At 40.6% G+C, this 14,655-nt stretch overlaps 1 protein-coding gene across 1 annotated transcript; it reads right to left on the bottom strand.

Annotated features, from left to right (window-relative positions):
* Positions 1-3,376: 3,376 nt before the first annotated feature.
* LOC308677235 (tubulin polymerization-promoting protein family member 2-like) lies at positions 3,377-14,302 on the bottom strand (the record flags this gene model as incomplete). The annotated part of the gene is made up of 4 exons (XM_081343454.1): positions 3,377-3,559; positions 5,284-5,437; positions 7,708-7,881; positions 14,133-14,302. 4 exons carry the CDS (start codon positions 14,300-14,302, stop codon positions 3,377-3,379), a joined length of 681 nt encoding a protein of 226 aa, XP_081199580.1.
* Positions 14,303-14,655: the final 353 nt, after the last annotated feature.

Here is a 14,655-nt window from a genome sequence, read left to right on the forward strand (position 1 = left end):
TCAGAAGGTTGCAAAAGGTGATCACATGACCCTGGGACACTGCAACTGTCATAAATATATGTCAGTTGCCAGGTGTCTGAATTCAATCATCATTAAGTGTGAAAAGTGGTCAAAAAATACTTTTTTTCAATGCCATTGTAAATTTGAATGGTCACTAAATGAATGATCATAAGTTGAGGACTACCTGTAAGGCTGTAAATCTAAGGATACTTTCTATGTAGATCTGTGGACAGTGATCCTCTTAAAGCTTATTTGTGGAATGTACTGTACTTTTGAAGAAATGTACACACAAGTCTGAGCAGGAACTGGAAAAATGAAGACAGGATCCCATCTAATGTCTACATTTTTTGTAATGAGAGACAGATCCTTGGCTAGTCTTCAGAATGGTGGCACCTGGTGTATTATGAGCACCAGAATTAAATGGAAAGGAACAAGAAGTTTTTAGGTGATGAGCTTGGGAAAAGTTTAGAAGTACCAACCAAGAAAACAAATAATTCATTTCTGAAAAATAGAGATCACAATTGCTTTATGTTTATTAAATGTGGAGGGAAGAGTGGATAGATGCTCACTACAGATTGAGTACAGATCATCAATCAAACGTGACGAATTTCTTGAAATATATTCCAATGAACATGGCAAGAAAAAGAGCCCTGGTTGTACAATGGTTAGTTAGAATGCAGTATTGCAGACTAACTCTGCCCACTGCCAGAAAGTTTGACTCAGCCTTCCTTCCTTCCAAGGTCAGTAAAATAAGCACCCAGATTGTTGGGAATAATATGCTGACATTGTAAATCACTCAGAGAGCACTGCAAAGCACTATGAACAGTATATAAGTGAACTGTCTTCGCGAAAGACGAGAGGGAGACCGTAGGCAAGGTTCACAAGTTTATTAGGTTCAGCTCTGGGCAGCTGACTGTCAACACAAACCCGGCTTTTATAGGAAAACTGTTAAACGCTATAACCAATCAACAACCAGTGTTTTTCCCGCCGCTAGGGCGGCAACCAATCAACGTGCGGCCGTCTGACAGCTCGGCGGCTGCTAGGGAATTCCCCTCAGCTGAGCGGTGGGCTCAGCTGGAGGACCTGATCGGGGACTGCCGTGCTGACAGCTCCGGCGGCTGTCAAATCTGGCGCATGCGTGTTGGTCATCGGCAGTCCTTTTGACAGCTGTCAACTTTAATGGCTGCCGGTGGGCTTGTGCGCCTGCGTCGTTTCTTCCGGCAGCCTTTTGACAGCTGTCAACTGTCAACGGCTGCCGGGTCGGGCCTTCCTTCGGATGTTTGAAGGCTCCGGGGGTTTTAGTATATATCAATAAGTCTATGTGCTACTGCTATTGTTAAAGCATTTTATTTCAGTAGAAAGGTGTTAAAAGTACTACAGTACTGAAATAATGTATTAAAAGTTTCTTAGCAGTCCAACTCTTATAAAGGCTATTGACTAGATAAAATACAAACTGTACCAGCTCTTCCTATGGAGTGGGGAGACAATTTAGGATCAACATATTGTTTCAAAAACTATGGAAGTTTGTGATGGGCCACTGCTGTCTGCCAGCCATTAAAGGAATTGTGCAGTATGGATGTTTATTGAGTAAGTGCCAGCTTGATGCTGGTTGTCCATTTCTTCTCTTTCCTTCCACCTTTACCAGCATTACAGGTTTCTCCAGAGAACTAGGTGTTTGCCTGAGTGAGCCTGGTTATTTAGGTTTTGAGTGGGAACTCTGGATTTGTTTGGTAATCCATTTGTTTCCTTAAATATTAATGATATTCTCAGAAGTCTTCTCTGAAGTTTAAAAGTGTCAGGATCATGGGGAAATACCATTGCCCACACATTTCTGATCTTTCTAGATATAAATACTTCCTAGCAACTGAATACAGGAAATCCTGGGGTTATTAACAAGTTCCATTCTTAACTCTCTCTTTAACTCAAATTTGTACAGGTAGTCCTCAACTTACAACCACAATTGAGCTGAAAATTTATGTTACGGTTGTTAATTTTGTGCCCCATTTTATGACCTTTCTTGCCACAGTTGTTAAGTGAAACACTGTAGTTGAATGAATGAATGAATGAATGAATGAATGAATGAATGAATGAACCTTTATTGTCAAAGTACAACCATGTATACATTGAGATTGGCACTAATGTGTATTGCATAATGTGCAACACATAAAACATGATATAAAACAAATTCATGCCTGTACCTATACAGCATTGAGACAAAGGTTGTAAGTATATAAATGAGCCCAGATCATTTATCTTCTACACTTCACGCCTTGCTCTGCGGAAACATAAGTTACGATAAATTGTAAGTTATAATTAAATTAGGACATCATCCAGTAACATTGGCAGTTCTGGTTTATTGGCAACAAGATACAGAGCCCTCCGTGAACTCAAAAAGATCTGCAAGTGGGGCACTGCTGTTCCTTCTGTGCATTCCCTAAAGACTAACACATATGTTTAACTCCCACTGTTTCACCCATTTGAGGCTAATTGTTTTACTATTTCCTAGCTAAGAACAGGGAAAAACTCAGACTCATTGTACTCATAGAAGTACTCTTAGAGGTGAGGCTCTGGGAATCCTGGTTGACCAAATCATAAATCTGGCTCAAGCCTACTCTATGTGGAATATCCAATCCATCACAACAGGAAAAGAATTAGGGTATCTAAGAAATGGAGTTTCATCATCTGTACTAGCCAATTCAATTCAATATGTTTTGTCCTCCAGAGTGTGGCTAAAAGAGATGATGGCATATATATCATTAAGGCTTGAACATTTCTCTCTTTCTCTCTCTCTCTCTCTCTCTCCCTCTCCCTCTCCCTCTCCCTCTCCCTCTGTGTGTTTGTGTGTGTGTGTGCATGTGTATATACACACATGCACACACACATATAAATATAAAACAGCCATACATATATACAAGCAAGCATGATTGAATTTTGAGAACCTAACATCTTCATGCCTAGAATTGGCATCTTTTGATATCCCATAGATCAATTTGACAGCTCAGAGATAAGTTTTGCAAGTGTAAGATGCAAGTTAATTCTTTTATCAATAAGCTTCTTAGTACAGGCCTGAATAAGAATCTGTAAGAAAAGAACTTCCAAAGTCAGTATGAAGAAACTCTTGTATCACTTTGAATATGACAATGAAAGGAAATGAGGCACAAGTGTTAAAATGATGACTTTTTTTCCTATGCCTTGTGGATTAAGATGTGGTAGATAATGAAGGATCTTCCAAAACAAGGGAACAATCCTTATTTAGATGCCAATCACCTATCGTCCCACAAACACTAAACATAATCATTTAGAACAGGTGTTTATTGGCCTCTCATTCCAAGGCCAAGGAGAACAGGCAGGTTTTCCAGGAGGCCCCACTCCACATCTAGTGGCTCTTATCATAAGTCCCAGCTCCCTTATAAGCCCCAACATAGCCGCTGTTGTCTGTCAGCTCTGCACGCCCAGCTATCCCTTTGCCTTTGCCACTTTCGTCAAAGCGTTCCTTGTGAGAACCCGTGTATTTGCTGGTGTCCGTCAGTCTGTCTACTCCCCCAGCTGCAACAGCTTTCTGCAAGAGAATTAAACAAAGTATTAGCTGCCTGTTGAAGGTGGATGTTGGGGAAGGGAAGATGACGGTGACAAGCTGATTCTCACACATGGGAAATTCACAGGTCTGTACAGGTGAGCTACAGGGATAAACGACAAGTGGGATGTGTGGCTTTTATTCACACCAAAAGGATCTACGTACTGGGTGAATTTTAGGTGGCTTAGATGAAAACAACCTATATTCTGTCTTTCCCAAATCTATTCTGGGGGAAAAATTAATAGAGAAATCATTCTAGATCAGGGGTGTCAAACTCAATTTCATTGAGGGCCACATCAGCATTGCGGTTGCCCTCAGGGGGCCAGGTGGGTATGGCCAGGGTGGGTGTGGCCTACTGGGTGAGTGTGGCTAGAGTGCGTATGGCCTACTGGGTGGGCGTGGCCAGCTCTATATAATTTGCATCAAGGGTGCCTATGAGGGCCTGGGCAGGAGTGGGACGGATCTGAGGGTCTCTGGCAGAAGGAGGGTCTCTGGGCCAGGGCCAAGGCAGTGGGGGCCGTTCCCTCACTGTTTCCAGGATGGCTTTGCGGGCCACATGAAACCACTTCATGGGCCAGATCCGGCCCCCGGGCCTTGTGTTTGACATGTCTGTTCTAGATTATGGGTTTTTTAAAGGGTTCTCACAGTATCTTAATGGTTCCTAGCATTGCACTTTTCTGGAAAGAAGAGAAGAGAAGAGAAGAGAAGAGAAGAGAAGAGAAGAGAAGAATGTGGTTACTGGTTACTTGACTAATAGCTGAAGGTGCAGAACAAAATCAGTGAAATGCACTGGACGAGAGGTAATATGGTTTCTTGGGTATCGTATGGAATTTTTCCAAAAAAGATTTCACTGGTTTTGTTTCAGTGCCATTTGGCGAGCCAGATGTAATTGCCACAAGTGATGACCACAAGCTTGCAATCTATAGGAACCTTCCCTGCAGCTGTGATGTGACCAGTAGCTTAGTCAGGAAAAAAAAAGAATTAGGAGAAGGAATAATAGAATAACAGAGTTGGAAGGGACCTTGGAGGTCTTCCAGTCCAATCCGCTCCTCAAGTAGGAGACCCTATACCAGACATGTCAAACACAAGGCCCGGGGGCCGGATCCGGCCCGTGAAGTGGTTTCATGTGGCCCATGAAGCCATCCTGAAAACAGTGAGGGAACGGCCCCCACTGCCTTGGCCCTGGCCCAGAGACCCTCCTTCTGCCAGAGACCCTCAGATCTGCCCCACTCCTGCCCGGGCCCCCATAGGCACCCTTGATGCGAACGATGTAGAGCTGGCCATGCCCACCCAGTAGGCCATATGCACTCTAGCCACGCCCACCCAGTAGGCCACGCCCACCTGGCCCCCTGAGGGCAACCGCAATGCTGATGCGGCCCTCAATGAAATTGAGTTTGACACCCCTGCCCTATACCATTCCAGATGAGTGGCTATCCAGTCTCTTCTTAAAAGCCTCCAGTACAGTAATGGAGCACCCACAACCTCTGAAGGCAAGCCATTCAGGGAGGTAATTACTGGGAAGAAAGGAAGAGCAAGAAATGTGGGGAGAAGTCACTGTGGCATGATGGGCAGCCATATAAATCAAATGAATAAAAAAAACAAATTAGGTATGAGAGATAATGTAGTGTCTCTGAACAGATCTTGCTCAGCTCTCCCTGGCAGCATCATTGATTGGCTCATCCCTTATGTGTAGGGAGCTCTTCACTCACCGTCACCCCGACACTGCCTGGTTCCTTGCCCTCCATCAACTGGTGAGTGGACTGTAAAGCTTCCTCAGGGGACTTTCCTTTGAAGCGTTTAGCACTCAGCTCTTTTATTGCTTCTTGGAATTCTGGATATGTGATGTTGCGAGCACCCTTGCTCCTGCGGACACACAAACACATCAACTCTTACCCTCATTACAACACCAACCCTGAACAAGGCATCCAAGAATTTACAAAGAAGACAGCGTTATAAACAACAATTGCCGGTGGTCCTCGACTTACGACCACAAGTGAGCCCAGAATTTATGTTGCGAAGTGAGACATTTGTTAAGTGAGTTTTGCCCCATTTTACAACTTTGCTTGCCACATGTGTTAAAGGCATCACTGCAGTTGTTCAGTTAGTAACACGGTTGTTAAGTGAATTTGGCTTCCCCACTGACTTTGCTTGTCATATGACCCCAGGACACTGTAATTGTCATAAATTCGAATCAGTTGTCAAGCATCTGAATGTAAGTCACATAACCATGAGAATGCTGCGACGGTCATAAGTGTGAGAAATGGTCATAAGTCAGTTTTTCAGTGCCATCGTTACTTCAAACAGCCACTAAATGAACTGTGGTAAGTCACGGACTGCCTATATTTCAACACAATTATCCCATTAAGCATAAGGGGAAAAAGATAACTATCCAATTAATAAGCCCACAATTATTTACAGATGATGGCATGTCAGGAAAGTAATTTCTAGCTCTGATAACACTCTGCTCTAACCTTCTTTACAGTAGGTTTCTGTTTGCATGAGGTTCTTTTTAAGCAGACAGTAGAATTAAAGGAGGACAGTGATCTCTTCCTGTAATGGTATGTGGGGATGACCTCGGAAAGACAGGAGAAAAACCTGCAGCCTAGACACAAGAGACTAAAATTACAAGGGGGGATGAAATACTTGCAGTCTTGGAAAATTGATGTCAGAAATAATAGAAAATACTTGTAGCTCAGGTTTTATATTTTGGCAGTGGTTTGTTTGCCAGCCTTGTTTCAATTTAGTCTCTGAACGTTTCGCTACCAGACTTAAGTAACATCATGAGGAGGATTTTCTTGTCCTATTCCTCTTTAGCTTATTTATGTCTTATGTTCCAGTGTGGTCAGTTGGTCATGTGATTGGTTGTTCGTTTGGAGCTGTATTTAAATTCTGAGCAGCTGATTGGTTCTCTTGTTGATTGGTCATTCGAATGGTCTGGTTTCTTATGTATTTATAAATAAAATGTGCTTGTTAATTGCTCCTTTGGTAGAATACCAGGCTTCAATAAATTGACATGTGTGGTGGGCGCTGGCATGGCCAATGATTTTCCTTCCCAATCTAACTGGTGTTGTTCGTTGTCAATGTGGCTCACGATCAGGGATTTTTGGTCATGCTGTTTTAACCACTAGCCCAGGGGTAGGCAACCTCGGCTCTTTTATGACTCATGGACTTCAACTCCGAGAATTCCTGAGCCAGCATAGCTAGTGCAGGGGTAGGCAACCTCGGCTCTTTTATGACTCATGAAGTCCATGAGTCATAAAAGAGCCGAGGTTGCCTACCCCTGCACTAGCCAATCAATGTTCAAGCACCCTTGTTTTCAATTGCCTTCCTGTTTGTCCCACCTAGAGCTGGTTACAATTGTTGCAATTGATTTTGTACACTATGTTGCTGTTGTCTTCCTTCTGCACTGATGTCAGACTTGTGATGTAGTGCAGACAGGATGCACACCCAGATGAACTGAGCCTTCTTTACTGAAGCGTTACTGTAATATAATCTTGCAAAACTGAAGTTCCTCACCTGCTCTCCTTTTAGTCTCCAGAAAACTTCTCATGCTTTTCCCCCATCTGTGAACTGAGCTGCCTTGTTACACTGTGGCCTAGGTTGCCAAGGTCATTCCCACATACCATTACACTTCTACACAATTTTACCAAATCGGGATACCACTTTATCTTGCATTATTTTGCTTCCCACAAGTAGATCTGCCTTCAACTATTTATGATTACAAACATGGCTTCTGCCAATTCATACTGGCAAGATCCTAGGCACCTTCATGTCATCCCTCTGGTCACTTTCAAAGCCACACAGATTGTACATTTAGGAAGGTTTATATGGGGAGAAGAGGAACATGCCACTTTAATATTGGATCAAATGAATGAATTTAGGTGGCCTCTACTATAAGCTGGGGATGAGGAACAGGCCATGCATTTTGGACATGTCCTTAAGAAATGGCCACCAAGGCATCTCTGATTCATCGTGAAGGGATATGACAATGTGTTTTGAATGAAACAAACTATCTGGGTCACAATCTAAAAAGAAGAAGAAGAATGCAGTAATAATTATTTACACTTAAACCTTATTGAGATTGGATGCCTGTTCACAAATATATATATGTACACACCAACCCTTCAGCTCACTTGACTTTATTGAAGACAATGTCCACATCAGTGCTGGTCACAGCTTTGCCATCCATTACACCACATTCCTTCAACATTTTGGAGAAGTTCTTGCCTGTCATGTCATTGCCTGTGGCAGCTGTGTCTCCATACACAGCAAATTTACGGAAGGCTTTTTCCAGCTCTGACATCCCTCTGCACTTGGGAAAAGGAAATAAAAGGAGAAAACAAGAGAACTTTCAGGACTTGCTTATAAGTTCACCCCATCATGACGAAAAGACGGGGAGGGAAGAAGTAGGATGAGCGAGAAGGAGATGGGATCTTCTATGTCAATCAATCAATCTGCTATTGGTCCATCAAGATTTGTTTATTTTTATTTTTATTTATTTATTTTAATCCCATTTATATCCCGCCCTTCTCCGAAGACTCAGGGCGGCTTACAATTTAAGCACAAATCAATGTGCTTAGCAATAGCCTTCATTCTATGTATATGCCTGCTTATTAGGGCTTTTGGGGGCCCCCAAGCGGCATTATTACAAAGTCAGCTTAATTGCCCCCAACAATCTGGGTCCTCATTTTACCTACCTCGGAAGGATGGAAGGCTGAGTCAACCTTGAGCCTGGTGGGATGCGAACCTGCACTAATTGCAGGCAGCTGGTGTTACTTAAGGAGGCATTAGCCCACTGCGCATGTTCAGAATCAAAAAACAGTATGAGTTCGTTCTTTCTCACAATGCCTTTTGTTCTAGCAATACAGGCAGCCTGCAAAAATGTCCAACAGACCAAAGCTCTCCCACTTCCTCCTATAATCACTTTGATGGATAAATGTCATCACAATCGGTTAAATTAGAATACAAGGCATCAGGCTGAAGGAGCATCTTTTAACAAAAGGGATCACAAGCTATTTTGTTTTGGGTTAAAATATCATATGTATTAGTATTTGTATGTGATTGATTTCTAGTATTGCTTCAGTTTCTAATGTTTAAATAACATTTTTTCTGCAAGAAAATATATAAAGGACACATTTTAAGGGCAGATAGAGAGTAAACCCAAGAAATATTAGATAGGAGAAAGACTGTACTTAAGAAGAGATTCTTGTGTGACAGTACAATTATTGAAATAATGATCAAATGAGGAAACATACATTTTAAACTGCCATATTATAGAAAATGTATGCTTATAAATAATACAGCTCAGAATTTTGTTTTTCTACTTTGCCCATTTATAAATGAACTCTGATCTACTCATGAGTGAAAAATACTGCCAGATCCTTAAAGTCATGTCTGCTTGGAAAGCTATCTTGAAATTCTTTTCAATAACTTGGGTCTCATGACTTTGACCAGAGTACTGTTCCTAAACTCAGCAACTTTAAGATAGGTGGACTTCAACTCCCAATTTCAAGAACACTGGATCAAAGTATTGAGGCTTAAGCCAAAATTGAGCCATTTAGGATGTAGTTGGGAAGGGAGCCAAATAAAAAAACGGGGAAACCAAATTCCATGCTTGATACCAGAAGAAGGAGTAAAACTAAAATAGCAAAATAGTAAAGCCCTTTTATCATCTATGGTGAGAGTACACGTCTCATAGTGTTCTGGTTGCCACAGCTAAAAAAAAAGGATATTGTAGTGCTAAAAAAATCCAAAGAAATGCAGCTAGATAATTTAGGGGCTACCACAATTTCCATAGGAAGAAAGACAACAGTGCCTGAAGCTTTTTAGCTTGGAGACAAGGCATGAAATGAGACTCCTTATAAGAGCTATACAGTATAGAAAAGTCATGCATGATATGGAAAATGCAGATAGAATTTTTTTCTCCTTCCCTTACAGTGATAATATGGGTTCATCTTTTAAATCTAAATGCAAGATTTAGAACTGATTAACGAAAGGTGTACCTTCAAGTATTTTACATACCTAATTTGTGGAATCTATGGCTATAAAATTTGGAGATTGTGTGAATTCAGCATCTTCCAGACAGGAGGATCAAAAAAAGGCAAGACAGAGAAAACAGCACTACAATCCAACCCATGATCTGCATATATATTTTAATTTTTAAAAACACTAAGATAGAGTAACTCTTCTAAGTTTACTCTGTAAATGGCAATTGGATTCTGGATTTCATCAGTCCTACTATTAATTGTCCAATGTGGCCATGAAAAATAATCCCTCCTCAAACAACTGGAGCAACACAGTCTATAATTAAAATCACTTTTCTCCTATATACAAATAGCCATCCCTTTCCCACTTCCTTAATCCTCTTAAAAACCTTTGCATAGGTGATAATTGCAAGTTGTACTACATATTTTTAAATAGAATAGAGGTTCTGAAAGCAATTACAGGAGTTCTGTGAGAAGAAGCTGGGCCCAGTCTACATATTTCCTGCCTTCGTAACTGTATTAATAAGAATTTTGAAATAGCTGAAAATGGGAGTGGCACAAATTGTGATGCTCTAGCTTTGAAAGTTTTACTTCAAAACTCTTTGAGAAGAGTCAGAAAGGCACAGAGATTTTTCTTTCATTGTGTGTGCATTTTGACTTTATGGGTTCATGCTGGTATCTTGCTTTTTTCCTATTCATAACAATGCTATAAGGTAGATTGGACAGAGGAATGTCTAAATGTAACCAAGAGAAAATGCCTTCAAGACCCTTAAACACGCTAGATTATATCTATCATTTCTGAGCAGCAAGGCTGTGAAATAAAGTCGAGGTCTTTCTTCCAATGATAATTGTTTTAGTTTAGTTTAGTTAGTTTATTAGACTTATATACCGCCCTTCTCCCGTAGGACTCAGGGCGGTTTGAAGATGGACTTACCTAAATGGTCTTGGGGGCCCCCTGCCTTACTCTTTCTTGAGTATGTTCCTCCTAGGAATGACAAGGCCTGCTCTGAGTTTGAATCACCAGGGGCTTAGGAGTTTACTTTACAGTGGGAATTGTGACTTTATCAAGTTGTCTATGACATCATGGCTGATCTCACTCTGGTAATCTGATTGCCTTTCAACTACAGATGGCCAGTGGTAAGAAGGTTGATTAGTTTCACACTTTCTTAGCATTTCAGATCCAGCAACACATCATTTTCTAGGAAGAAGCTGGAGAAAAGTCTCCATGATGAAATACAGTAACTCATCCATAATTGTTGCATGACCATGAGATAGCATTTTGACAAATTATACAGAGATCTGTATGCTAGCTTTAAAACTCCTTGAATATTAGCACTGAGGCAATATTAGCACTGATTCCTTTTAGTGTAGGGAAGGAAGGAAGGAAGGAAGGAAGGAAGGAAGGAAGGAAGGAAGGAAGGAAGGAAGGAAGGAAGGAAGGAAGGAAGGAAGGAAGGAAGGAAGGAAGGAAGGATTTTAATCATCTGTGTATACAATTGTTTACAATGGTTTATTTTCTTTTATTAATGCCTGTAATAAGAAGGTTGGGGCAGTTAACCTTAAAAAAGAGATGGGAGGTGGGGAAAATAATTCATGCAAACATAATTTATTTCACTCTCATCTTTTTTTCTGTATTTGCCAATAAGGAGCCCAGTTTATGTCAGCAGTTGTCTTGCTCGTGTGCCAGAGTTAAGACAGTGGACACCAGGCAAGAATATCCTCAGGACAAGTGGTGGCAGATTTAACTGGGAGCAGGAAAATGGGGGCAGAGATCTATTGATCCAGAGAGCCTGTGGGAAAGGAGGCTGAAAACCTGCATCTTGCAACCCTTATCTGTTCAGCCCTATTGCTACAAAAGGCTTAAACTACTGCTACCATACTTGCCTACATTCTTTGCTTCCCTCCAGAAGTTATCCAGATTTTTGAGGCCCAAAGCTGCATGCCCTACTTAAAATTTGCAAAGACTTCATGTTAATAAAATAACCCATTCGCTCCCACAAGTGTGTTCTCTTCTAAGGCTACAACTGCTGTAAGATAAGGAATCTGTTAAGCGCAGGCATTCTATGGCCCAAGTAACTGACTGGAGCTGCTGGAATTTTAACACACCAACATCTGAAGAGCCACTGATTCCTAAAGTTAAAGGGCTTGGAAGTTTCTCTATATTTCTATTGGTTTTCATATATAGTCATATTTTTAAGGATAGAAATGAGCTCAGCTTCTTTCCCAGGGCAATCTCTCATTGCTTGCAAACCTGCTTGTAAAAGAAAAATTGATTAATTGATTAAAATATGATTGATATTCAGTATCTTCCATAAGCCCTCTGAATTCCCATTACCTACTATATTGATATGCAAGGTTCTGAAGACAAGAACCAAGTATAGAGTTTCCTCTTCTCTATGGTGGCCAAAATATGTCCAGTTGTCACAGACAGTCAACATTCCTTATGTATGATCAGAAATCCTGACTCTTCCCTCCTAAAATACATTGAATATTCACAACTTCAGGAAGGAAACCCAAAATTTGGGTACCGAAATCTGCTGTAAGAATGCTAATCACACTAAAATAGCATGCTGCTCTATTTGGCCATGGATCGTTCCAAGATTAATTGCACTGATCTCCCAGCATGAATTTCTCTGCAGGTTTGTGCTAGCTGAAAGCAATTCTTCAGGATATAGTTAACATGGTTGGGCCAAAGGGGCCCAGTTCAGTGACCTGGTTGGGTGATCCTAAGCAACACATTCACCAAACACAGAGTGCCAGAGGCAAAGTGTTTCATAGGCTTCTCCATCCAAGAACAAAGGGAGGTTCTCAAAAGATGCTACAAGTTCTGCCTAACATCTGGGGATTTGTATAGTTGGGTGTTATAATGTACAGTAGCTCCCACTTTGTTAGATCGCCTGTATGTTCAGCTATCCCTTCAGTCTCACTGCCACTTGTCTCAATTTTCTCCAGAGAATGTGTTGCCTATATTCCTCAGTTTACCACAGAATTCCAGAGCAAATGCACTTGAGAGTTTTAGATGTGGGTTAGATCTAAAACTCAATTCAAAATCAAATCCAGATTTGTTCCAGGCCAATCTGCTGTAATTTCGGATTACAGCTCTCCTCATTTTCCACCAACAGCTAAATTCAGCAGCATGCCGATTTGTGTACTTTGTGCAAAGAAAATGTTTATTTGTATTTTTTTTATTTTGCCTAAAACAAAGGATATGGTTCCCTCATTGGAAATCTTCATTTATATGATTTCAGACATTTTAGTACATTCTTCTGTTTTTAAATATATCCTTGCAAACAAAGAGACTAAAACATTTTTTTTCAAAAAGTAAACTTAGATTCTCAAGGTAGTGAATTCTGTGCCTAGCATCCCATTCCATACTTATTTCCTATATTCCCATCGAAAAAGAACAAGCCACATCCTTTTGCTCAAGTAATTCAAATGTAAAGTGTTTTGAAATCAGGCTGTCTCTTCTGGTGCAAAGGAACATTCACTCACTTGTTCCTCCAGGTTGGATGGCCTTTTCCCCTCCATTAGCTTCAATATGGCCTGTAGGGCTTCCTCGTGAGATTGTTCCTTAAAGCACTTTCTGCTCAGCAATTTAATGGCTTGCAAAAACTCAATATAGTTAATGTGGGTGGCCCCCTTAAACCTGCAGGAGAAAGAGCGGGGAATCAATTAACCATATGCTAGTGGATTTTTCATTCCCCACTAAGCTGTGACGCAGGGGTGAACCATTTATTCTTGCATGAAATTCCCATACCTATCCTTAAAGCTGGCCAAACTTTGAAAAATGGCTGGTCAGCCTAAAATGCAAGGCAAGACTGGGATTTGGGACTTACAAGAGTGAAAATGGTGACGATTAGCACTCTTAAGAGCCTCCTGTTCTTTTTGCTACCTAAAACCCCAGAAACAGAATAAAAAGAAAATGAGAATTTTTGTTCCTTTTGGAAAACTAGGAGCTGAAATACACTATCTGTTCCTTCCAACATGGCCCCACCACTGCTGTAAACCAGACGGCTGAAATCATATAAGCCTTTAAGATTAAGGCTTTAATCTCTGGGATAAATACAGTATCCAGGGATCTGTGAATTTGGATGGGAAAAGAGTTTCAACTTTATTTTCACTAGTCTTAACTGAAATTTAACTTTTCAAATAACAACACAGTAAATTATGCTCTAGTCTCCAAAAATTTTTAGTTTCAATAAATCTACCTAAACTCTAAAAAGTGGTATTGTCTTGTATTGAAACATGTAGTACATTATTACAAATATGTCAATTTAAAAAAATACTTGAACTATATTTTGAACATAGTTTGTTTCCTTATAACTTCTACCTATGCATTTTATTTTATTCATTTGAATACATCCTTCTGAAAACTCTATTTCTCACCAGACTTTTAAAGATGTTTATGACACAACGAAGGAAGGACATCTTCTTAATATGGTTTGTTGGTGCAGAAAACTGTATTTGGGGGCTAAACAGAGCCTACTGTGAACAATTAGTAAGTAATCTTAGTGCTTTAAGTAGTCCCTGCAAGCTTGTTTGCAATGTTCCCACCACTATCATTCCAAGCTCACTTGACTTCGTTGAAGGCAATGAGCACATCATTGCTGGTCATGACTTTCCCATCCATCACATCACATTCCTTCAACATCTTGTAGAAGTTGTTCCTAGACATGGTGTTCCTGTGAGTAGATGTGTTTCCATACGCAGCAAATCGGAGGAAAGTTTTTTCCAGTTCTGACATTACTTCTGCAAGAGTGAAGGGGACATGATGTCCTTAGAAGAGGACCTAAAATTGGGTCAAAAGGGGAGGAGGGCAACACCTTTGAGCAGATAACAGAGGGTTCTTGCTGGAAGGCAGTAATGGGAATTGAAAACAAACTTTCACCAATGAATAATGGCTATAGCAGCAATTCTCACTTCTTGATGAAAAACCATAATTTTTCTCAATGTACACAATCCTGAGCCTGAAGTCAAGAATACTAATTATGTTCTTAATTGGTAAGAAGTGTTCCACTATCTGAAGACATTTCTCTTATAGCTGGATAGCTTTATAAGGGAAAACATAAATGATGGTTCACAAAACAAAGATTGAGT

The sequence above is a fragment of the Vipera berus genome (assembly GCF_964194415.1).
Source record: "Vipera berus genome assembly, chromosome: Z".
NCBI classification, from domain to species: domain Eukaryota; kingdom Metazoa; phylum Chordata; class Lepidosauria; order Squamata; family Viperidae; genus Vipera; species Vipera berus.